This window comes from Hyperolius riggenbachi, chromosome 5 (assembly GCF_040937935.1).
Source record: "Hyperolius riggenbachi isolate aHypRig1 chromosome 5, aHypRig1.pri, whole genome shotgun sequence".
Classification (NCBI taxonomy): Eukaryota; Metazoa; Chordata; class Amphibia; order Anura; family Hyperoliidae; genus Hyperolius; species Hyperolius riggenbachi.
In genome coordinates, this window is record NC_090650.1 from 343,340,366 (window position 1) to 343,367,082 (window position 26,717).

At 42.5% G+C, this 26,717-nt stretch overlaps 1 protein-coding gene across 4 annotated transcripts in view; it reads left to right on the forward strand.

Annotated features, from left to right (window-relative positions):
• Nucleotides 1-26,717, forward strand: part of RP1 (RP1 axonemal microtubule associated) — a 542,476-nt gene that overhangs the window by 501,201 nt on the left and 14,558 nt on the right. For all 4 annotated transcript variants that reach the window (XM_068237387.1, XM_068237386.1, XM_068237388.1 and 1 more), the window contains 4 exons: nucleotides 3,698-3,846; nucleotides 8,391-8,466; nucleotides 8,576-8,651; nucleotides 11,802-12,096. In XM_068237387.1, the coding sequence (XP_068093488.1) occupies nucleotides 3,698-3,846; nucleotides 8,391-8,466; nucleotides 8,576-8,651; nucleotides 11,802-12,096 (596 nt within the window). The remainder of the gene's footprint in view (nucleotides 1-3,697; nucleotides 3,847-8,390; nucleotides 8,467-8,575; nucleotides 8,652-11,801; nucleotides 12,097-26,717) is intronic.

Here is a 26,717-nt window from a genome sequence, read left to right on the forward strand (position 1 = left end):
CCACCCTCGGTGGAGGGGTGCTACCCCGTTTCCTATCTACAGAGAGCGACATCTTAAAAACCCGAGTGGGGTCAGGTTTTAATACTCTCCACCTGCACTTGAGTGGTTGCCTATGGGTAACCCATGTTTGTGAGTATATCTAAGATTTTTGCTTTAAACCACAACCAACTTAACAATACTACACCATATTGGGCTCTTGATTTCTCTTTGTTTTTCCAAGCTGATATTGCAGCTGCCCTTTGCAGGTTTTGGTTAGTGATGATCGGCTAATGACATTTACTCAAAATTTTGCATAATTTCACGTAATTACGATTTGTAAATTCAATTGATTATACGTAATCCATTCATAATTGCAATTTTACCAGGTTTAAAAAACATTTTTCCTTTGATTTTTAAAATCTTTTTTTTCAAAAACTACAAAGTCTTTTTGTAAAAAATGGAGTTGTCCCAATCATTGCACTTCACATATGCAGCAATTTTAGTGACGATAGCACGTATAAGAGCTTTGCTATTAACCGGCAAAGTCAGCACAAAATTACACGTATTCCATATTCCTCTCACTTTAGCTTATCTTTAATAGGTGGTATCTGACCAGCGGTGATCAGAGTCTGCAGCAGAAATCAGCAAGGTAGTATAAGCCTTGACGATTTCTGCCAGGAACAGGCAAGTTCAACAATGGTTATTCAGGGCTTCCAGGCACAGGTCCAGGATACAACCAGAGAAGCTGAATTCCCCACAGCATTAGATGGAATGATTCAGTATATTAATTTAACATAGACTATTTTAGACTCATTTGTACAATTGGGTTCTCATTATTTAAAAAGAACCCAAGGTGTGATGGAAGCTGCCATATTTATTTCCTTTTAAACAATGCGAGTTGCCTGGTGTCCTGCTGATCATTCTGGTCAGTTGGGTCTCATTCACACACCAGAAACAACTATGCAGCTAATCTTATCAGATTTGCCATAGACATCTGATCTGCATGCTTGTTCAGGGTCTGTGGCTTAAAGTAATAAGGATCAGCAGGACAGCCAGGCAATGTGCATTATTTAAAAGGAAATAAACATGTCAGCCTCCATACCCCTCTCACTTCAGGTTCCCTTTAATTTTATGAATTGGGTGAAAAGGTCATTTAAGGTCATATTTATGGCAGAAATATAAAAAAACATTCAAAAGATCCACAAACTTTTAACTTAGCATTTTATACAAACGGTGGTCACCAGCACAGCAGTGGGGCTATACGTGCTGCAATACATCCCCAGGGAAAGAGATTTCAATAGAATTCAAGAAATAAAAAGATTAACAATAGTGTAATGAAATCAATTCCCTGGCGTAATATTATTATGCTGGCTCATGAGGCTTGCAGCTGGATCACGACCAGCATTTTATAAGAATTATAGCGACAATTTATGTGACCCACATAGACAATCATCACAAAGCTCTGATATACTATTTAGGGCATGCTAGAATCAGTTACTTTACATTATTTCAGTTGAACTATGCGCATCTCTTAATGAAGGTTTTTTCTGAATAATACAAAGACAAGGGCACATTTAAACCAGGAAGTATTAACCAGTTCCCCACCACTGGTTATTTTCCCTTAAAGAGCAACTGTCGCGAAAATCTTAAAATTTAAAACACATACAAATAAGAAGTTAATTTCTTCCAGAGTAAAATGAGCCATAAATTACTTTTCTCCTATGTTGCTGTCACTTACAGTAAGTATTAGAAATCTGACATTACTGACAGATTGTGGGATAGTCCATCCCTCCATAGGGGATTCTCAGCATGGCCTTTATTCTTTATAAAGACATTCCCTGAAAAAGATTTATACAAAGGTGCTGGCCAGCTTCCCTGATCGCTGCACACTATTTTGACAGTTGCACGGAGCAACTGCCATTCACTAAGGGCTTTTAAAAATAAAGAAAACCCTGAGAACCCGCCCATTTGAAGATGGGCTAGACCAAAATATGTTGGTAATGTCAGATTTCTACTTACTTACTGTAAGTGACAGCAACATAGGAGAAAAGTAATTTATGGCTCATTTTACTCTGGAAGAAACGTACTTCTTATTTGTATATGTTTACATGTATTTTATATTTTAAGATTTTCGCGACAGATGTCCTTACCTCCCTGGCGTTATGATTATTTCCAGATTTAAGGTCTAAAAGCCATAACATTTTTTCACAAGCTTTTAGACCCTAAAAACAATAAGAAAAACATGCCTCAGAGAGGTCTGCAGCAGCTCCTGCATGAAACTCATTCAGGCACATGATTACCACCCTGTTCTGCAGCTTTCTGTTCTGAGCCTGACTCGGTATTACCGCTAAGGTGGTTAAAGTGGACCAGTGCTGAGAGGATGTAAAAGTTTTATACATACTTGGGGCTTCCTCCAGCCCCATCTGCAAGGACCGCTCCCACGCCGCCGTCCTCAGTTTTTTCCTTCTTAGGTACCGGGTCCCTGAGACATGTTCTATCAGCACAAGAGGTCATGTAACTGTAACACACAGAACACACTGATAGGTATATAGACCCAGTGGCATTAAAGGGACTCCGAGCTCACAATAAAAAAGAAAGTTGAACTCACCTGGGGCTTTCTCCAGCCCAGTGCTGGTCGGGAGGTCCCACGACGGCGTCCTGGCTCCTCTCCAACACCCCGATCCGGAATGGCTGACAGGCCGCAGCCCGGGCGACACTCTCCCGAGTGTCGGGCTGCTCCTTCCGCGTATGACGCGGATAGCGCGCATGCGCAGTACTTTCACGCCGGCCGCCGTGATGACGCGAGGCGGCCGGCGTGTGACGTCATCCGTGTCATACGCGGAAGGAGCAGCCCGACACTCGGGAGAGTGTCGCCCGGGCTGCGGCCTGTCAGCCATTCCGGATCGGGGTGTTGGAGAGGAGCCAGGACGCCGTCGTGGGACCTCCCGACCAGCACTGGGCTGGAGAAAGCCCCAGGTGAGTTCAACTTTCTTTTTTATTGTGAGCTCGGAGTCCCTTTAAAGAGACACTGAAGCGAAAAAAAAACTATGATATTATGATTTGTATGTGTAGTACAGCTAAGAAATAAAACATTAAGATCAGATACATCAGTCTAATTGTTTCCAGTACAGGAAGAGTTAAGAAACTCCAGTTGTTATCTCTATACAAAAAAGCCATTATCTCTACGACTTTCAAAGTCGTGGAGAGGGCTGTTATCTGACTTTTATTATCTCAACTGTTCCTGGACTATTTACTTTTCCTCTGGCAGAGGAGAGGTCATTAGTTCACAGACTGCTCTGAAAGAATCATTTTGAATGCTGAGTGTTGTGTAATCTGCACATATTAGAGAATCATGCAATGTTAGAAAAACACTATATACCTGAAAATAAAAATATGAGAATATTTTCTTTGCTGCTAATCTTCTAGTAATTATTCATAGTACACAACCAATTCATTATATCATATATATTTTTTCGCTTCAGTGTCTCTTTAATCAGGTGTAAAGGTTATTTGAAGTAATTCTACATTATAAGGTGGATTTTGGAGGAAACTGCGTATGTTTAACACAGCATAATAAATATGTCAAAATATATCAAAGTTACATTAATATTTTATTTTATGCTTTGAAAATTGCTTTTAAGATGTAGTATTGTGTGTCGTATAAATATAAAAAAATGTCTTTATACTGCTTGATTAAATGTGGTTCTCTTTTTCCTAGATACCAAATACCATGTTACTATATATTCTAATGACCTGCTGGAGCAAAAAGGTAGAGTGGATATTAGCATCTGCTTGCACGGAAAGCATGGAGACACAGGACACAGACACTTGGAATGGCAAGGCGCACAAGATGAAAATGGAGATGAGGTGATGTACTGTAGATGATTTTTATTGTTGTTTAACAGACAGCCACATGTAGTTGTTATGCCTGCAGAACACTGCACCATGTTCTACTTCCATCACTCCACTACTGCTAACTGGGCTGGACTATCGGCATTGCCATATTTCCTTTCCTACTGTGAATTCCTATTGGTTCATTGTTTCTGACCAATGTAAACCATTGTGGAAAATTCAAGTAAGCTCCAGTGGAAACTATTTTAAGTTACCATCAAACACCGTATTGGTTTATAACAATGTACTACTGGAGTTGAGCTGAATCATGTCAAAGATTCCCACTGGTCCAGAACAATGTACCAATAGAAAGCCTCAGCAGGAAATTCAAATATGGAGATGCTGAGGCTCCCCCCTCAGCTATTGATGGGGAAGCAACTAGAGAAGACTACAGGGTGGAATTCTGTAAGGCAGGAAACACACTTGCTTGAATCATGCGCTTTTTGCCTTGCATGGCAAAAACGTGCAATGCCACGCTGGCTGTTACAATCAATGGCCCGTTCGGGAATTGCACGTAGTTAGCATTCGGCGTTGACGTTTTTCTCTGCAATTTAAAATGGAACAGCTTTCTTATAGTTTCGGTATGGCACGCATGTTCACAAATAACAATGCATTCTGCTGCATCGCTTGTGGGAAAACACAATTGCGAACGCAGAATGATGGAAACCCAGGAATCATGGGGAAAAACGCACTGTCAAGTGTGTTCCTTGTCTAAGCAAGATTACACAGAAGAACAGAATACAGATCATCGCAGATTAAAAACATAAGAAATACAGATAAAGAACAGAATAGTTACAGGCAAAAAGCAGTATATATACTGATGAAGAATAAAAGAATTACAGATGAACAAAGGGAAAGATACAAACAAAACATATTTAATTAAACTTTTACCATATTTCAAAGCCTGTGTTTTTTTTTTACTGTTGACCTCTTAATGGCACATAAGCAAGGGGTCATGAACAGTCCCTTTTAATAAATAACTTGAACTAAGCCGATATCTGGGGACACTCATATTATGGGCAGCACGGTGGCGTAGTGGTTAGAGCTCTCGCCTTGCAGCACTGGGTCCCCAGTATAAATCCCAGTCAGGTCAACATTTGCAAGGACAAAGACAGAGGCGCCAGGCTATGTACCGGACCGCATTGGTGATATGCTCCTATTTATTGCCTGAGGAAGTGGGATATACCCGCAAAACGCGTTGCACCTTGTTTGGAGTATGTAAATAAACTGATTTTTGCTTAAAACAGCAATTTTTGTGTCTGTTTTGGAGGGGTAAGTCCACCGCTACCTACTTCATTTTAACCATTTTAAAGCAATATTGTTTTTACCCTGTTGGCGCCTCTGTACTACTTTTGCAGTTGTTTCCACCCCTGGTGGAGGGAAATTCTTTTTCCCGATCTACAGAGAGCGACTTCTTAATCCTGAGTGGGGACAGGTCTAATCTCTTCTCCTGCCTTCATAGTGGTTACCTGGACGGTAACCCTTGTTTGTGAGTATAACCTACCTATACTTACCTTCCATACCCAATTTACAGTACATACTACACTATACTGGGCTCTCGGCATCTTCCCTTATATTTTGAGATAACATTTGCAAGGAGTTTGTATGTTCTCCCTGTGTCTGCGTGAGTTTCCTCCGGGCACTGTGATTTCCTCCCCCCCCCCCCCCCAAAAAAACCCATATGGATAGCTTAATTGGCTTCCCCCTAAATTGGCCCTAGACTACAATACATACATAGACATAGGACTATGGTAGGGAATTAGATTGTGAGCTCCTCTGAGGGACTGTTATTGACAAGAATATATATATATATATATATATATATATATATATATATATATATATATATATATATATATATATATACATATATATATATATATGTGTATGTATGTATGTATGTATGTATGTATGTATGTGTGTGTGTGTGTTGGCGCTATATAAAAACAAAACAAAAAGAAACAAAAAGAAAGGTTTTCAGATTCTACGTAATTGTTTCTATATTAGGAATCAGATTCGATTTTATCCAACAAGTACAGGGTAGCGTAAAACAAATTATTTTTGGCACACAGTACAACAGACTTACATGGGCATACAAACACATACATGGCTATATATAAAACACATACATGGTTCACAGAACTCAGAGGATGGGGTATGTACATGATACGATTTTCACTCTGACATTACTCAGCGTGTGTTGCTGATTGTAATTACATTTCACAGTTGGTGGTTGATAAAGTTAGGGGAGTAGGGGGGGAACAGAGTTTAAAGCCAGGACTGCTTTTTGGAAGAAGTAGTTCCTGTGCCTGTAGGATCTAGTGGAGATGGTTCTGAAGTGGAAACCCAATGGGAGTAGGTTTAGGTGCCGGTTGCCGGGGTGGGAGGGATCATTTGCAATTCTGGCTGCCCTGAATTGCAGCCTGGAGGAATACAGCAGGTCTAGAGGTGGCAGGGGGGATCCGATGATCCTCTCCGGGGCTTTGATGACTCTCTTTGGCTCTTGTCCCTGACAGTGGTGGCCGCATACCAAACAGTGATGGAGGAACAGAGAATTTACTCTATTACTGCTTTAACTGAGCTTGTGGTTAGGATTAGGAACAGTAACGTATGTTAAATGAACGATGCTAGTGTTAAAGAGATACCATACAGAGGAGGAGCTCAGTGCACAGCATGTCCCTAGAGGGTGCTAAGCAGAGTGGAATGCTGCATTACTAACCTTCTGTATGAGTGAAAACACATTAGCAAACCTGCAGCCCAATATCACGCCTTTTCTAAAATGCACATTCCTGCTTAGATGATAGATAGCTCCAGTATGTTTCATACACAGCAGGTCTTATTAATAGTTTTCTCCTTTTCATCCTTTCTGCTTATAATGGCTGCTAGTTTACATCGCAATGGCTAGAGAAATCACGGCCAAGGTTGGAGAGAGACATAAACCTTTCACGGGAACAGGTTGCTCACGCATTCCGCTCAACTCCTGAATAAACATAAATAGCCTCTAGCTTGTTCTTGTTTCAAAAGGACAGAGCTGTTGCACTTGTTTTTCAGTGCATGGCCACTTTTCTCTGCAGGCTGAGTTGCATTGCTACAGTTAATGACATTCTCTGTCTTTTGAACAGTTAAACAATCATATTTTATCTAATCTATTAGGTGTGCTGCAAATTTGCTGAAACTACTAGGTGTGCAAGCAATAACATGCTGTTATCAGTGAATGCCAGAAAGAATCCTTTAAAAGTGCCTGGATTTATGAAAGCCATCCCCTGTTAGGTTGGGAACATTCACATGAACTATATCAGGCTATTATTTCTCTTATTATATCATGCAGAACCTTTACAGAGTACATTGGATAAGATACCACTGGCACTAAGAGCACCCAAAGCACCCCTGACACCCGCTGGCACCCCTCCCACATGCCACACTGCTGACACCCCCACTCACCACAGCTGTACTACTTGCAAAGCCGGATTTACCATAAGGCACTGTAGGCACGTGCCTATAGGCGCCTGATGAAGGAAAGGTGGCTCACTCTGCTCCCCGAGCATCTCCTTCCTTCCCTATGCAGAGACCTGATGAGAGTATAAATGAGAGTTTACTCACCCTGCCCTAGACATTCCACTGACAAGATCTCCCTTCAGTCAGGTTCATCTCTAGCTAGTTAATACTGAGGTTCCTCTAGCTACCTAATATTAGGGGGCACCTCTAGCTACTTATTATTGAGGGTACCTCAGACTACCTAATACTAAGTGGCACCTGTAGCTACCTATGACTGGCAAGGGAAGTAAGGGAGAAGTGACAGCAGGCATCTGAAGGTCTCCTTGTTGTGTACCCTCAGATTCCTTCATAATCCCCCTGAGGGCCTCTTACCCTCTCTTGGGCACTGAAGGAGGCGAAGAGCCCCTTGTCCATAGTATGGACAAGGGCTTTGGTGGAGAGGGGAAGGCTAGGCCGGCCCTCTCTTCCAGAGCCCACCCACATCGTAGACCATGCAATCTGGCTTAGCTCAGGGTGTGAAAGCCATCACAATCTCATTTCTGCCTATACGAGACTGCATGGGTGATGGGGATAATGAAGCTTTGGAGGGGGACCTCATGTTCCTTTATGTTTCAGAGCCCTGAAATTGTACCCCTTATGCTCAGAGCAAAGAAAAAGGAGCACAGTCCAGCTAGCTCTAAGTAGTACTGGGATTGTACACACATGTTTATCACATCACGTTACATGTTACATTAGGTTCCCATCGTTCTTGTAGTGATGTGATGCATTGGTTTGCTGTGTTCCTTATTAGTGCCTGTTTGTGTTGTATCCTCATTAAACATGATTAAACATGCTCTGAGACCCCCTGCACAGAAAGAGAGCTTCTTGCTGTCTATATGACATTGTGAGAGGCAATGTGAGACAAATCTATTACATTCAATTACTGGTATCTAAAGGTGGACTTAATTAAACAGTTGTGAGCAGACATGCACATGTCCCTCCCGGTATTGAGCCTTGACAATAAACAGCTTCTTATTTCTTCACAGTCATTTGCGGGTGTGTTAGACGCGGTTGAGCTGGGAGAAGTACATCAAGCTGACATTTCTATGAGCAGCAGAGATGGTGCGTTTCATTTCACTTTGGCTTTAAAATAGAAAATAAATTGTAATTGTTTACTTGTACTTTAGTGAATAGAATATGCAAATGTAATACCTGTGTAAATACTCTTTAGACTGCAAGCTGCACATCAAAAGGATTCACGTAAAGGAATCTTCCAGGCGAGAAGTCTGTGTATTTGATGTAAATGAGTAAGTTAAATCTTTTCAACTACCCTTTATTTTCCAGCTTCCAGCCAGGCTCCTGAGTGTGGCGTTTAATGTACTTTTCTCGAGTTCTCCAGTATGCTTTTTGCGTATGTTGGTGGTGGATGTGCATTTCATTATAGACCATTTAAAAGTTATAGCAGACAACACTAACGCCCGGAGGTGGATCCAAGGTTTCTCCAAATAGGCATCATCAGCAGGCCAGTATAGATACAGGATAAGCAAAACATGATAAGGATAACAGGATCAGGTCATCAGCAGAGGCGTATCTAGAGGGGTGCAGGCAGGGTCGGACTGGGACACTGGGGGCCCACCAAAGAAATTTCAACCTGGGGCCCACACATCCCATGATTGCGGTGAAAAAAGGGCCCATGCACCGGAAGGTGGGCGTGGCCATGATGTATTATGGACAGGGCCAAATGTACATGATCTTAGCAGCATTGTAATTCAGAGACACTGCTGTACAGCAAAACTTTGCATAGAGTACCCTCCTTCAATATAAAGTAATGTCCTACTTTGCAGAGGTTGCGACCGCAGAGGTTGCAGAGGTTGCGACCGCATCAGGGCCCTTGGGCCAAAGGGGCACCGAAGGGCCAAAGGGGCACCGAAGGGCCCTCCCTCAACTACAGTATTACCTCTCTATTGGTCCTGTGCTTATAATAATCACTTCTATAGATACTTTGAACAGTGGTAATCATTAACAAGCTATTTCCCATCCCTTTCTTGCACCTCTGACACTGTAGTTGCTATTGGCAGGTTTTGGTGCATCGTATCAATTGTTATGTATAGAGTGCTTGGGGGTCCCCATTGTAAAATTTGCATCGAGGCCCACAGCTCCTTAGCTATGCCACTGCTCTCAGCATGAGGGATTACAGCACTGAGAAAATAATTTTTGTGCTGCAGGCAGCAATTGGAGCTCTGTCAGACAAGGAGGGGGGCCCACCAGAGACCTGGAGGCGGGGGCCCACTGAGGGAAAAAACTGTACTACTGTGGCCCAGTCCGACCCTGGGTGCAGGCATGGCTTGTGCCATGGGTGCTACAGCACCATGGGCACCATGGCTGCCTCCTCCTCCCTCATGCTTCACCACCATACTGAAGGCTGCTTCTCAGGCATTTGTACCTGCTCTTATACTGGAGGACATCTCTAACTACCTATACTGGGGGGTCTACTTATGCTGGGGGACACCTGCCAAATCTATACTAGGGGGGGTTACTTATACTGAGGGGAACCTCTTATTACCTCTACTGAGGGACTACTTATACTGAGGGGATACCTCTTATTACCTCTACTGAGGGACTACTTATACTGAGGGGATACCTCTTATTACCTCTACTGAGGGACTACTTATACTGAGGGGATACCTCTTATTACCTCTACTGAGGGACTACTTATACTGAGGGGATACCTCTTATTACCTCTACTGAGGGACTACTTATACTGAGGGGAACCTCTTATTACCTCTACTGAGGGACTACTTATACTGAGGGGAACCTCTTATTACCTCTACTGAGGGACTACTTATACTGAGGGGAACCTCTTATTACCTCTACTGAGGGACTACTTATACTGAGGGGATACCTCTTAGCACTTATGCTAAAGAAGGCTACTTATACTGGGGAGACATCTATAACTATATATACTGGAGGGGGGGGGGGCAACGTAAACATGGGTCTACCTATACTGGGTGAACTGCCTCTGGCTACCTATACTAGGGTGCTACCTCAAGTTACTTTTACTTGGGGGTTAACTCTAACAAACTATACTGGGGAGACTTGTATCATCGGAAGAAAAGAAACTGTTATTATGGGACAAGGTGGTCTGATGGGGGGACGGGGACGCAATTTCAGTGTTTGCCATAGGCGCTATGTCACCCAGATACGCCCCTGGTCATCAGAACTTATAAAACAAAACCTAACTTGGATCAGGAAAACCCAAAGACAAGACTTGGGGTTGGGGCCAGTTCACACTTGCTTAAAAAAAAACGTACCCATTCAGGGCAGTTTTTAGGCACTGCTTAGCAAAGGAAACGGATCCTAATGTTAAAAATAGGATCCACTTCCACTTGTTACAAAAAAAAAAATGGATCCCCTTGCCACGTTGCACTAAGCGGAATGAGGAGTCTGAACTTTGCCTATTTTCCCAGACCAGACGGGAAAATGTATGCAATGAAAGCGTATGAGAATGGACATTGTCCATTAATTATGATATAATGAATAGAACATCAGTAGCCAAGAAAAAATCATCATATTTTTATTTTGAGTTATATAGCTTTTTTCTAATGTTACATCATACTGTCACAATTGCAGTTTTAAAACCACACTCTGTCTTTTAAGCTATAAAACAAAGCAGAAATAATGACCCTTGGAACGTTCCTGCAGTAAAACCTTATCTCAAGCTGTCTCTCACTGTTTCTTGGCTGTTAAAGTGCTCCAGAAAACGAGATTGAATTTGACCAAGTTGGTCAAATAGCTCAGAGAAGCTCTTTTGCATAGATAACTGAAGTTTTATTGTAACTTTTTTTTGTACTGGAAAACAATATGAGACTTTTTTCTTTGCTATTAACATTATATTTCTTAGCTGTACTGCACATGCAATTCATTATCATATTATTATTTCTGCTTTAGGTTTGCTTTAAAATTCGAGTCCCAGCAGCTGTTATAACTAGGACTAGAAGCAATTACAGTGACAAATAAGTGACAAAATACAGTAGATCTGAGCATGTTCTCTGTACGGTGCCAAGTAACCTTGAAGTACAATTTGTGTCCTGTGGTCATTCAGGAGTTAATAAATTAAGGCCAGTTTCCTGGGATCACTTATCTTCTGAAATGGTCTCCAGCCATGAGAGTATTAGTAAACCAAGTCTTCTGTATAATATGTTTTGTTTGTATGCTTGTTGTTCAGTTACATAATACAGAAGCACTAACCTAATGGGGACAGAAAGGTTTTCACATAAGCTTGTTACACCGTACATGGGGATTGTGTGTATAGCAGACTCAATATTATTTTCATAGAGAATCTTTTCTAATAAAAATGTTTAGCTTGGGAAAAACTACTATGATGTGAGTTCTTTTCCTAGCAATTGTCTCTTGTCATATGCTTGAATAATCGTTTATGGATTCATTTACTTGCTTAGGGATTTTTCAATTGATGTCAGCAACAGAGTGGCGAAGAAAGAAGTTCTCATTTCTCAGGTTCTTGGTGACGAGCACGGTGAAGCTGGCCATGACACATCATTTGCCTCCGCTGGAATGGGAAATGTTGAAGGAAAACTAGTGGAACATGAGATTAAAGTGTATACGGGTGATGTGAGAGGAGCCGGCACGGATGCCAATGTTTATATCATTTTATTCAGCGAGAACGGAAACTCATTTGGACCCGTCCACCTAACTCTACCACTAGAGGATCAAAATCCTTTTGAAAGGGGAAAGGTAAGGAAAATTAATTTGCAGAGAAATTGTTGTATTGGCCACCTAAATATCAGCAAGAGGGTTACTTTCTCATCATCAAAGTCTCTGGGCTTTATTGAAGAAGACGACAAAGTTCTCTAAAGCATAACAGTGAAACAGAATTCATCCTTCTTTATCCTGATTTTTGTAAACTGAAATAATTAATACGGTTAAGGGGCTTTACAACATCTTGCTGAATAAGTTTATGGTACTCTTCCATCATCATCATCATCATCATCAAGCACCTGAATTTGATGTCACATCTTGCTGACTAAATGGATAAAGTGTCCACAGAAAGCTGATTGATTCATTTGGTTTTATGGTGTTTCCATTGTTCTTATTAAATCAATCTATCTTTCTTCTGGTCTTTCTTGTCCTCTCCTTCCCCCCCACCTTCTCGAGCTGCTCCAGGGAGGTTGGATGTTTCATAATATGGTCAAAATATAAAAGGCCTCATCTGTGACATATGTGCTGCTAGAGAGTCCTAGTCCCAATATCATCTGGTCAACAATCCAATGATTTCTTTTCTTGGAAGCCAAAGTATCAACAAAAGTCTCTTCTAGCACCACAGTTCGAAGGCATCAGTACTCTTTACATCTTATTACTTTCCTGTCCAGTTTTCTCTTTCCATCTTATTTTTTTACTATCCAGTTTTCTTCACAATAAGATTTTGTTGGAAAGACCTTCATGAATTGAACCTTTGTTTGCTTACAATAGAATTCAGTTTTCAGAATTCAGGCAGTTGGAAAAAGCCGTTATTTCCCACAATGCAACGAGGTTCGTGGACAGCAAACTGTCAGGACGTCACACTATGGGAGGGGTTCACCACATTATCAGCCACACAGACTCCCCTGACAATCTATGTCACGGTCTTGCGTATGGCCACCCATGCAGTCACATGAAAATGCACACAAAATACAATCTGGAGCGCCCCTTTATTCAATTAGCCTGAGTTTAAGAAAGCAGTGTTTATTTCAGCCCAAACCTCTGCTACACAGGGAAAAGTTGTATATCTCTCCCTGGCAAAGGGGGCCATAAAGCAACAGATTCACTTTACAGTCATTGTTCCTAAAGCCTCGTACTCACGAGGCACAAATGTTGCCAGTCGCAACAACAACAAAAAAAAGCAGCGACAGCTCGTGTCGCCAGGTCCCTCTGTGCTGCAGCCATACACACGGCGCACAGAGGGACAGAGATGCGGCGGAAGCTGTCGCCAAAGGTTCCTTCCCCCCGCCGGAAGCTCCGGTCGATGGTAAGTGTGTTGCTGTCGCTAGTCCGCATACACACGGCGGACTAGCGACAGTTGCGGCGAAGTTGCGGCGACAGCTGTAGCAGGCGATTGACCGCGCCAATCGCCTGGTGACAGCTCCGATGGGTGACGGTGGGTGACCTGTCGCCGCAACACGCGCATGCCACGTGGTGCGGCGACAGTGGTAGCCCGTGTGTATGGGCCATTAGAGGGAGCCCCATAGACCCTAAACCAGAGCTATATTACATTGCTCCAAGATCTACTACAAAGGATATTGATAAGAAGAGACATGGACCAGAAAATATTCTGCATGTCCAAGCCAGTCACACACTAGAGGAAATGGTGTGGGATCCATTCTGCCCTAGCAAGGGGTCCATAACCCATGATGGCATAGTCACTGGTTCCTACTTCAAAGATGATACTAGGTAAGCCAAAACATCATCTGGTCGTAAAGCTATAAAACAGTCAAAGAGACATTGGACAGGCCTGTACACTAGAAGCAGTGAGCGACCCTTAGTTAAACTTTGATATATCATTCCACATGATTCCATAATTTGATGGATATTGTGGAACCGCTGGTGCCCAGTGGTCCACAATTCACAGTGCGTCATGCAACAAGCGCAGTAAATCTTCTGAGACATTAATCGATCACATAGCTGCCTCACAGCCTGAGATATCGATTCCCTAGACAGAGAAGGTGTCACTTCAAGTCAGTTTGATATCGATTGGCTCAGAGCTTGATGACGGAATGTAAAATGCTGGTTTTTATATCATACTAGGGACCTTAGCCCATTTAATAACAGGCTCTAGGTCCATCAGGCCGGCCCCCTGGCTGTCCTCCTCCCGTCCAAACAACGGCTGTCCATTCAGCACATGCGCAGTAGATACACGAACCAGAAAATATTCTGCATGTCCAAGCCAGTCACACACTAGAGGAAATGGTGTGGGATTCATTCTGCCCTAGCGAGGGGTCCATAAACCATGATGGCATAGTCACTGGTTCCTATTGTCTTAGGGACCAAAGCAGGGACACACACACACGGACATGGTACGCTGAGACACGGGTTTTATTAGGTAGGATGTCAGATATCCACCGAGTTATGACATAATTGGAGAAAATACCCAATTTTGTCCCTAAGACAATAGGGGCCAGACTTCAGCCTGAGTTCAGATTGCTAAGGATGGGGGGGACATCTCTTGTTAACATACACACCCTCCAGCGGAGAAAGGGTTAAAATGGCTGGACCCACAGGCTAAGGGGGAGATAGACTCCAGCCATCCATACAACATCTAGAATTGGCTATGTTATCCATGGACTTCTATCCACAGAACATTACATAATTGGACTTTATATCTTCTGTTGGACTTATTACCGTAAAAGCACATACAGTAACTTAACACATTGCTCAGACTGTAATTAGTTATTATTTTCAGGTTTAATCCCTTATAATTAATACTGTATCGATTTGTTTCAATTGCTATATTTAGTTCTGCATTATTTCTCTAAATAAACAATTAAAAATCATCCCTCTAAGTGCTGTTCTGAAAAGTTCCACAAAAGAATTCACATCTCCTAAGAGATAACCGTTTTGGTATTAATATTCTTAGTTTTGCTATCTCTAGTAAGGTTGTGAATTATCCATTTTTTCCTACAGGATTCAGCTAGAGTTAGACTTAGCGTATTCGCACGCTTTATTGCGGATTGGTGGCAGCGACCTGGTCTTTATAAGAGATCATAGACTGTATCGATTGTACATACAATCGAAATTGGACTGTGTGTGGACTCACCTACCAATCCAAAAGGTTAGTTTGCCTGCAGTGCTGACTGCTTTCAGGATTCCCTCAGGGTCTGAGGCTGAATGGTAAACTGCGGCAAAGGGAACAGGAATTGGAAGGTGACTGCGCATACGTCACAATCTATACAAGAAAAGGTAAAGATTCCTCGTGAGAAAGAGGGTATCAGCTACTGATTGGAATGAAGTTCAATCCTGTCTTAAAGTTTCGCTTTATTGTGTGACCTTTTATAAAAATACCGCAATAAGAGAAGATTTTATTACTGGATGTACAGTGTAGACTTTTTTTTAAATATTTTGATGATGAAATCAATGCTGGGTACACACGTTATGTTTTTTCGTGCGATAGATGGATCAGATAGATAAAATCCGTCTAGTCCGATATTGCTCCCCGATCATTTCCGCGCTCGATTTCTCATAGCGGTGAATGGAAAAAGAATGAAGACAAGAGAATTGAGCACCGAATCGAGTGTGGAATCGTGCCACCAAAATGATCGGGTCGGGGAATTGCACGAAAAAACGTAACGTGTGTACCCAGCATAAAAAAGTATTAAGCCTAATAAAAAAAAAAAAAACACTATACATTATATCACTATAAATGTGTAAGAGTGACTATTCAGATGCATTGTCAATGACAAGGTGTGCTTATTTTCAAGCAGGGGCTAACCCTGATACTTATGTAAGAAAACATGTGTGCATTAATATAGTGAATATGTAACTATGATTCATTAAACAATGATTCAGGTAGATCCAGTCACCAGTTTATAAATAGAACTTGCAAAGACCCTTCTGTCTAAATAGCTTTCTCTACACAAAGGGATTGTGAGGAAAGCCTGAGTTTTAATAGATAAAGCACACATACCGTGACATAATTTGTATTTGCATGTGATTACTTTCTTGCTCATTATGAGCGCTGTACATTTATAGTTCACAATTGGTAAAAAAAAAAAAAAAAGACTCATTTTATTTGCCCATTAAAAGCACTTAATCCTACTCGACAATTATTTCTGTTAGCATACATTAGGCATTTCTGCGAAGTGATTGTATTAGTAGAAAGCCTGACATTCATCATTGCAAATGCCCTTTTCTTAATGAGAGGTTTTTTTTCTTTGTACAAGGAAAACAATTATTAATTATGTATTTATTGGTTTGGGTTTTTGTTTATTTGTTATTCTTTTTTTCATCTGTTTTTTACAAAAATATCTTTTTTTTTTTTTACAATAACATCATAAAATAACATATAATTTAAATAACATAGTAGATCACAACTTGTGGTCACTGTGTGAACATATTTGCTTGCTCCAAGTATTTACAATAAAATCAGGTAATGGATCACAGCTTGTGGTTATTACGGTTACACTTTGTCGGCAAATATATTCATGCAATGACCACAAGCTGCGATCTACTTCTTAAAGGGAATCCGAGGTGAGAGGGATATGTTTATTTCCTTTTACATAATTCACATTGCCTGGCTGTCCTGCTGATCCTCTGCCTCTAATACTTTAAGCCATAGCCCCTGAACAAGCATGCAGATAAGATGTCTATGACAAATCTGCCTAGACTAGCTGCATGCTTGTTTCAGGCGTGACCCTACTGACCAGAAAGATCAGCAGAACTGCCAGGAAAATGCCATTGTTTAATAGGAAATAAATATGGCAGCTTCCATAGGCCTCACACCTCTGATTCCTTTTAATTGTATGATGTTGTTTTAAATAGCTGTACTATGTTATGCCTGAGATGGGTTCTGGTTTGTATTTATTAATACGTCTCACTATTTTATTAGAGCTAATAAAAGCTAAATTTAGACTATGGTCATACTATACTCCTTTAAACGTTATCACTGTTAAATCTAGTATACACATCCAATTGTGATTGGAAAACAATTGGCCAATTTTACCACTACTATGTAGTGTGAGAGCTTAGCTACACAATCTGATCATAGTATTCAAAATCTGTTGGTCCTCATACTACATTGAGGTAGTAAAATTGGTCAGTGATTGGCAAATCACTGTGTGTATGCACCATTAAAGAGGAACCCTAAGTAAGGATTATAACCCCTCTCACAGTGTGATGTCAGGACCTAGGTCCTGAAAGTTTCCTGTCTGGGATCCTTGTTGCATTGTGGGAAATAAAGTCTGTTTCCTATTGCCAAGCAACCAGTATCTCCTTCAGCGGATTTGTATATCTATATAAAAAAATCAACCTTTTAGCCTATTTGCATTGTTAGGAGGTGTGTTTATAAATAATAGCAGTTGGTGCTGCCTAGTTTTTTTTCTTGTCTGCCAGTAGTAAAGATGTTTATGTGCAGACTGATTGTGGATCAAACAATATGAACAAATTACATGGCAAATATCAATCATTTCTTGATCTTTCTTCTATTTTTTAACGTCTCACTTTGCAATGTATTGATTTCTCTTTTTCTCCTTTTTGTTTAAGTTCCTCTTTAAGCTTAGTACACCCCTTCCATTTTGATTGGCCAATCAATGACCAATTTCCATGTAGTATTAAGGTCAACAGATTTTGCATACTTTGAGGAGATTGTGTAGGCAGGGCCAGTGCAAGTCACAATAGAGTCGTAGGGCAAAATTAACCTGGGGGCCCCCGTGACCCCACCCCCACTCCAGCAGCATATTCCCTCCGCAGGCCCCTGAGTCAACTGTCACCCTTTCCCCAGATTCCCCCCTCACCTTTACAGTACTCCCCATACACTCTCAACTCTTTCCTTGCAGGGACGCCTCTTCTCAGTGACCCGACACATGCTATTGTGTAATGACCTGCGAAGGTTAATGGAGAAGAGGCAGTGAGCAGGGAGGAAGATGGAGAGGGGATGGATCAGCATGCCGGGACCTGCTATGGTGACAAAACTTAGCAGGAGCCCAGGAAACCACAAGTCAAGAGGAGACTTGGGGGAAGGGGGGGAGAAGGATAACTTGGCCGCCCTGGGGGAATTGCCCTCTTTGCCTCTATGGTAGTGCCGGCCCTGTGGGTATGTAAACTCTCCTAAATATAAAATTGGTCAGGGATTGGCCTGACCAAAGTTGAAGATGTGTGCCAGGCACCTGAACCCGAAGTGGGTTTGAAGAATGCTTTTAGGACACAGACAATGCTATGCCTCTGTATCTGTACTGTGTCCCCCCAGCCCCCCCCCCCCCCCCCCCGTGCTCTGCTGTCCCCCATAAAAATAACTGCCACGCTAGTGACATGTAGCTTGTTGCTAGATGGCGTTTTCCTTAATGCTGCCAGTCACTGCAGCTCCCATGTCTCCTCTGTAGCGCCGCTCCCCGCCTGCATCCTTTCCCTCCTATCAGCTTACGGAGGCGGGGAGGGAAGGAATGCAGGCGGGGTGTGGCGCTATAGAGGAGGTGCGGAGGTTGCGACGACATCTGGGCAATTGGGCCAGAGGGGCCCTGCCTCAACTGCAGTATTAGCTCTCTGTTGGTCCTGTGCTGGTAATAATAATCTCTATATATGCTTTGCATTGCAGTAATCATTAACAAACTGTTCCCCATCCCATTCTTGCACCTCTGACACTGTGGTTGTCCTTGGCAGATTTTGGTGCGCAGTATCAATTGTTATGTAAAGAGTGCTTGGGAGAGCCCCATTATAAAACTTGCACCTGGGCCCAGAGCTCCTTAGCTACGCCACTGGAGGCGGGGAAGCGGGGGTGACTGGCAGCATTAAGGTAAACAGCCAGCTAGCGACAAGCTGCATGCCGCTAGCGTGATGTTTTTTATGGGGGACAGAAGAGCACGGGGGGGGAGCCTGGGGGGACACAGTACAGACACAACAGCTGGTGATAGTATGCAGAACCAGCCTCTGTGTCCCGTTCTTCAAAACCACCTCGGGTTCTCTTTAAAGCCTGGTGCACAAGTTTTATTTTGATGGCCAATTACTGACCAGTTTTACCAATCTTGCAGTTCATCTTGCAGTGGAAGCATTTGATTGGTCCATTTTCAAGTTGCATAGAGTTGCAGTAACATTTGCATAATTCTGCATCAACGTTAAATAATTTGTATGTCTCAAGCCAAATAGGAAGCTGGAACTGATTCAAGACTTTGGCCTCGATTCATCATTCTCTTTGAGATAACTTTTTCCAGTTTGTTAAATTACCGAATTCGAAGTTTAGCGATTTCTAGTTGTATTCATCAAGGTTTTTCCTCATTCGGTGTGAATTCGATAACAATTCGGTAACCATTCGGTAACGTGACGATATTTCCATTTTACAGTGGTACTTTAACACAAGGCCATAAGATTCCCATGGAATTGTGGGTAAAAGGCAGTCCTTTGAGCACTACGTAGCAACATTCTGAATAGGGCTTTACACCTGGACCAGGATTCTGAAAGTGGTTGGGACAATCCCACAATTTGATAGGAGCCTTTTCTAAAAAATTATAGTGCAGCTAGCAAATTAGTTAACCCTGACACTGCCTGTGTTCTCTTACAAAATGATTCAAGAGAAATGCAGATGTCGTGCTATAGCAAATAAATCTATTCTCTTACAATTTTATATGGTTGCAGACATTATTCTTGCCCTTCTGCGCCTTTGAATCACTCTCAGCTGATACATAACCACTTCAAATGGCTCCATCTTCTCTGTCAGCAATGATCTGACAGGAATACCGACAGAGCAGTGAAGGAGATAACTAATCCTAAATGTAACGCTAAACCACGCCCACTTTCTTTTTCATGAATTGCACTTTATTCCGTTTTAGCGAATCGTTACCGAATCGTTACCGAATGTTCGCTAACAGCTGTAGATAACTTTGATGAATCCTGAAATGAAGTTAACAAATTCGGTATTTTACCAAACTGTTGTTAACAAATTTGCTAAGTGTTGATGAATCGAGGCCTTAGTCAGTGTTTGCTCTTTGTAAAATCTTTAATCTCCCTGATTTACATTCTGACATTTATTACATGGTGACATTTTTACTGCTGGCAATTAATGTCACTGGAAGGAGATGCTGCTTGCTTTTTTTGGCAGTTGTAAACAGCTGTTATTTCCCACAATGCAACAAGGCTCCCATAGTGTGGTTTCAGTACCTCAGTGCTGTGAGGCACTGACATCACACTGTGGGAGGGGTTTCACTACAAAATCAGCCATAGAGAGCCCCCTGATGATCCGTTTGAGAAAAGGAATATATTTCACATGGGAAAGGAGGTATCAGCTACTGATTGGGATGAAGTTCAATTCTTGGTTAAGGTTTCTCTTTAACCACTTAAGGACCTAGGGCTTTCTACCCCTTAAGGACCGGCCACTTTTTTTCCATTCAGACCACTGCAGCTTTCACGGTTTATTGCTCGCTCATACAACCTACCACCTAAATGAATTTTGGCTCCTTTTCTTGTCACTAATAAAGCTTTCTTTTGGTGCTATTTGATTGCTCCTGCGATTTTTACTTTTTATTATATTCAGCAAAAAAGACATGAATTTTGGCAAAAAAAATGATTTTTTTAACTTTCTGTGCTGACAGTTTTCAAATAAAGTAAAATTTCTGTATACATGCAGCGCGAAAAATGTGGACAAACATGTTTTGGATAAAAAAAACCCCATTCAGTGTATATTTATTGGTTTGGGTAAAAGTTATAGCGTTTACAAACTATGGTGCAAAAAGTGAATTTTCCCATTTTCAAGCATCTATGACTTTTCTGACCCCCTGTCATGTTTCATGAGGGGCTAGAATTCCAGGATAGTATAAATACCCCCCAAATGACCCCATTTTGGAAAGAAGACATCCCAAAGTATTCACTGAGAGGCATAGTGAGTTCATAGAAGATATTATTTTTTGTCACAAGTAAGCGGAAAATGACACTTTGTGACAAAACAAAACAAAACAAAAAAGTTTCCATTTCTTCTAACTTGCGACAAAAAAAAATGAAATCTGCCACGGACTCACCATGCCCCTCTCTGAATACCTTGAAGGGTCTACTTTCCAAAATGGGGTCATTTGTGGGGTGTGTTTACTGTCCTGACATTTTGGGGGGTGCTAAATTGTAAGCACCCCTGTAAAGCCTAAAGGTGCTCATTGGACTTTGGGCCCCTTAGCGCAGTTAGGCTGCAAAAAAGTGCCACACATGTGGTATTGCCATACTCAGGAGAAGTAGTATAATGTGTTTTGGGGTGTATTTTTACACATACCCATGCTGGGTGGGAGAAATATCTCTGTAAATGACAATTTGTTATTTTTTTTTACACACAATTGTCCATTTACAGAGATCTTCCTCCCACTCAGCATGGGTATGTGTAAAAATACACCCCAAAACACATTATACTTCTTCTCCTGAGTACTGCGATACCACATGTGTGGCACTTTTTTGCACCCTAACTGCGCTAAAGGGCCCAAAGTCCAATGAGTACCTTTAGGATTTCACAGGTCATTTTGAGAAATTTCGTTTCAAGACTACTCCTCACGGTTTAGGGCCCCTAAAATGCCAGGGCAGTATAGGAACCCCACAAATGACCCCATTTTAGAAAGAAGACACCCCAAGGTATTCCGTTAGGAGTATGGTGAGTTCATAGAAGATTTTATTTTTTGTCACAAGTTAGCGGAAAATGACACTTTGTGAAAAAACACAATTAAAATCAATTTCCGCTAACTTGTAACAAAAAATAAAATCTTCTATGAACTCGCTATGCTACTAACGGAATACCTTGGGGTGTCTTCTTTCTAAAATGGGGTCATTTGTGGGGTTCCTATACTGCCCTGGCATTTTAGGGGCCCTAAACCGTGAGGAGTAGTCTTGAAACAAAATTTCTCAAAATGACCTGTGAAATCCTAAAGGTACTCATTAGACTTTGGGCCCTTTAGCGCAGTTAGGGTGCAAAAAAGTGCCACACATGTGGTATCGCCGTACTCTGGAGAAGTAGTACAATGTGTTTTGGGGTGTATTTTTACACATACCCATGCTGGGTGGGAGAAATACCTCTGTAAATGGACAATTGTGTGTAAAAAAATCAAAAGATTGTCATTTACAGAGGTATTTCTCCCACCCAGCATGGGTAGGTGTAAAACTACACCCCAAAACACATTGTACTACTTCTCCCGAGTACGGCGATACCACATGTGTGGCACTTTTTTGCACCCTAACTGCGCTAAGGGGCCCAAAGTCCAATGAGTACCTTTAGGATTTCACAGGTCATTTTTGTTTCAAGACTACTCCTCACGGTTTAGGGCCCCTAAAATGCCAGGGCAGTGTAGGAACCCCACTAATGACCCCATTTTAGAAAGAAGACACCCCAAGGTATTCCGTTAGGAGTATGGTGAGTTCATAGAAGTTTTAATTTTTTTGTCACAAGTTAGCAGAAATTGATTTTAATTGTTTTTTTTTCACAAAGTGTCATTTTCCGCTAACTTGTGACAAAAAAATAAAATCTTCTATGAACTCACCATACTCCTAACGGAATACCTTGGGGTGTCTTCTTTCTAGAATGGGGTCATTTGTGGGGTTCCTATGCTGCCCTGGCATTTTAGGGGCCCTAAGCCGCGAGGAGTAGTCTTCAAACCAAATGTCGCAAAATGACCCGTGAAATCCTAAAGGTACTCATTGGACTTTGGGCCCCTTAGCGTACTTAGGGTGCAAAAAAGTGCCACACATGTGGTATCGCCGTACTCTGGAGAAGTCGTACAATGTGTTTTGGGGTGTATTTTTACACATACCCATGCTGGGTGGGAGAAATACCTCTGTAAATGGACAATTGTGTGTAAAAAAATCAAAAGATTGTCATTTACAGAGGTATTTCTCCCACCCAGCATGGGTAGGTGTAAAAATACACCCCAAAACACATTGTACTACTTCTCCCGAGTACGGCGATACCACATGTGTGGCACTTTTTTGCACCCTAACTGCGCTAAGGGGCCCAAAGTCCAATGAGTACCTTTAGGATTTCACAGGTCATTTTTGTTTCAAGACTACTCCTCACGGTTTAGGGCCCCTAAAATGCCAGGGCAGTGTAGGAACCCCACTAATGACCCCATTTTAGAAAGAAGACACCCCAAGGTATTCCGTTAGGAGTATGGTGAGTTCATAGAAGTTTTAATTTTTTTGTCACAAGTTAGCAGAAATTGATTTTAATTGTTTTTTTTTCACAAAGTGTCATTTTCCGCTAACTTGTGACAAAAAAATAAAATCTTCTATGAACTCACCATACTCCTAACGGAATACCTTGGGGTGTCTTCTTTCTAGAATGGGGTCATTTGTGGGGTTCCTATACTGCCCTGGCATTTTAGGGGCCCTAAGCCGCGAGGAGTAGTCTTCAAACCAAATGTCGCAAAATGACCCGTGAAATCCTAAAGGTACTCATTGGACTTTGGGCCCCTTAGCGTACTTAGGGTGCAAAAAAGTGCCACACATGTGGTACCGCCGTACTCAGGAGAAGTAGTATAATGTGTTTCGGGGTGTATTTTTACACATACCCATGCTAAGTGGGAGAAATATCTCTGTAAATGACAATTGTTTGATTTTTTTTACACACAATTGTCCATTTACATAGAAATTTCTCCCACTCAGCATGGGTATGTGTAAAAATACACCCCAAAACACATTATACTACTTTTCCTGAGTACGGCGGTACCACATGTGTGACACTTTTTTGCAGCCTAGGTGCGCTAACGGGCCCAACGTCCTATTCACAGGTCATTTTGAGGCATTTGTTTTCTAGACTACTCCTCACGGTTTAGGGCCCCTAAAATGCCAGGGCAGTATAGGAACCCCACAAGTGACCCCATTTTAGAAAGAAGACACCCCAAGGTATTCCGTTAGGTGTATGGCGAGTTCATAGAAGATTTTATTTTTTGTCACAAGTTAGTGGAAAATGACACTTTGTGAAAAAAAACCAATAAAAATCAATTTCCGCTAACTTTTGACAGAAAATAAAATCTTCTATGAACTCGTCATACACCTAACAGAATACCTTTGGGTGTCTTTTTTTCTAAAATGGGGTCACTTGTGGGGTTCCTATACCGCCCTGGCATTTTACGGGCCCAAAACCGTGAGTAGTCTGGAAACCAAATGTCTCAAAATGACTGTTCAGGGGTATAAGCATCTGCAAATTTTGATGACAGGTGGTCTATGAGGGGGCGAATTTTGTGGAACCGGTCATAAGCAGGGTGGCCTTTTAGATGACAGGTTGTATTGGGCCTGATATGATGGATAGGAGTGCTTGGGGGGTGACAGGAGGTGATTGATGGGTGTCTCAGGGGGTGGTTAGAGGGGAAAATAGATGCAATCAATGCACTAGGGAGGTGATCGGAAGGGGGTCTGAGGGGGATCTGAGGGTTTGGCCGAGTGATCAGGAGCCCACACGGGGCAAAATAGGGCCTGATCTGATGGGTAGGTGTGCTAGGGGGTGACAGGAGGTGATTGATGGGTGTCTCAAGGTGTGATTAGAGGGGGGAATAGATGCAAGCAATGCACTGGCGAGGTGATCAGGGCTGGGGTCTGAGGGCATTCTGAGGGTGTGGGCGGGTGATTGAGTGCCCTAGGGGCAGATAGGGGTCTAATCTGATAGGTAGCAGTGACAGGGGGTGATTGATGGGTAATTAGTGGGTGTTTAGGGTAGAGAACAGATGTAAACACTGCACTTGGGAGGTGATCGGACGTCGGATCTGCGGGCGATCTATTGGTGTGGGTGGGTGATCAGATTGCCCGCAAGGGGCAGGTTAGGGGCTGATTGATGGGTGGCAGTGACAGCGGGTGATTGATGGGTGGCAGTGACAGGGGGTGATTGATGGGTGGCAGTGACAGGGGGTGATTGATGGGTGATTGACAGGTAATCAGTGGGTTATTACAGGGAAGGACAGATGTAAATAATGCCCTGGCGAATTGATAAGGGTGGGTCTGAGGGCAGGTTAGGGGCTGATTGATGGGTGGCAGTGACAGGGGGTGATTGATGGGTGATTGACAGGCGATTGACAGGTGATTGACAGGTGATTGACAGGTGATCAGGGGGGATAGATGCATACAGTACATGGGGGGGGGGTCTGGGGGGGGCTGGGGAGAATCTGAGGGGTGGGGGGGTGATCAGGAGGGAGCAGGGGGCGGGGGGGGGATAAAAAAAAAATAGTGTTGACAGATAGTGACAGGGAGTGATTGATGGGTGATTAGGGGGGTGATTGGGTGCAAACAGGGGTCTGGGGGGTGGGCAGGGGGCGGTCTGATGGGTGCTGTGGGCGATCTGGGGCAGGGGGGGGAAATCAGTGTGCTTGGTGCGACATAGGGTGGCTGCAGCCTGCCCTGGTGGTCCCTCGGACACTGGGACCACCAGGGCAGGAGGCAGCCTGTATAATACACTTTGTAAACATTACAAAGTGTATTATACACTTTGTATGCGGCGATCGTCGGGTTAACATCCCGCCGGCGCTTCCGTATGGCCGGCGGGATGTTGCGGCGGGTGAGCGGCGCCAGGCGGAGGCGGAGGATCGCGTCACGGATGACGCGATCGCTCCGCCCATGCCCCTACAAGGACCGCCGCCATTTGTCAATACGGCGGTCGGGAAGTGGTTAAGGTCTTGTGGACTTTGTCCCTCAACAGGTCAAAGCACAAGGGCATCTACACAGTATAATGTTGGCCACTAATGATTCAATCTTTTTCATCCAATCTTATTAAATCTATGTAGTGTTTTCGGACTATAAGACGCTCCTGGCCATAAGAAGCACCTAGGTTTAGAGGACAAGAACCAGGAGAAAAAAATATATACTAAACTTGGTGCATCCATGGTGAAGGGGTATCTTGTGGATTATGCCCCCTGTGTACCTCATGCCCCCTTGTACCTCTTATATCTTCCTGTGTCCCCATGTGTCCACCTCTGTCCTCTTTTTGTCCTCCTTTATGCCCCTTTGTGTCTCCCTTGTGTCCTCCTCTATGCCACTTTTCATCCCCCTGTGTCCTCCTGTGCATGGGCACAGTACAGGGAGTCCCCGACATTGCGGCGGGTTGGAGGTTTGTATTGGCGGGCGTTCACAGGTCAGGAACTCCCTGCATTTGAACTATAAGACGTAATTACTTTTTCCCGTGCTTTTGGGGGAGAAACAGTGAGTCTTATAGACCAAAAAATACAGTATATTGAATAAATCATTTAAACAGTCCCTTATATTACATAGAAAAGATAAGATTGGTTGGAAAAAGGTTGGATCATTAGTGGCCACCATTAGGGCTTTGATTTTAATGTTATGGTTAATCTGTTTATTTTCAAATAATCTTGGATAAAATGGAAACATATTAAGTTGATCAACCTCTGGGAGCCTTCTAGAGAGCAACCAATATGCTGTAATTAAAGTAACTATATTAGAATGGCCATGATTAAAACCCGGTACACACTTTAATTTATGATTGGCCAATCACTAACCAATTTTACCATCTCCATGTAGTATGAGGGTCAACAGATATTGAATACTATGAGCACATTATGTATATAAACCCTCATATTAAACAGAGGTGGTAACATTGGCCAATCATAATTGAAAGTGTGTACCAGGCTTTACTTTGTACCATCTGAAAATTGTAGACTTGCAGAGACAGGGTGTTAAAGCGGATCCGAGATGAAAAACTAACTATAACAAGTAAC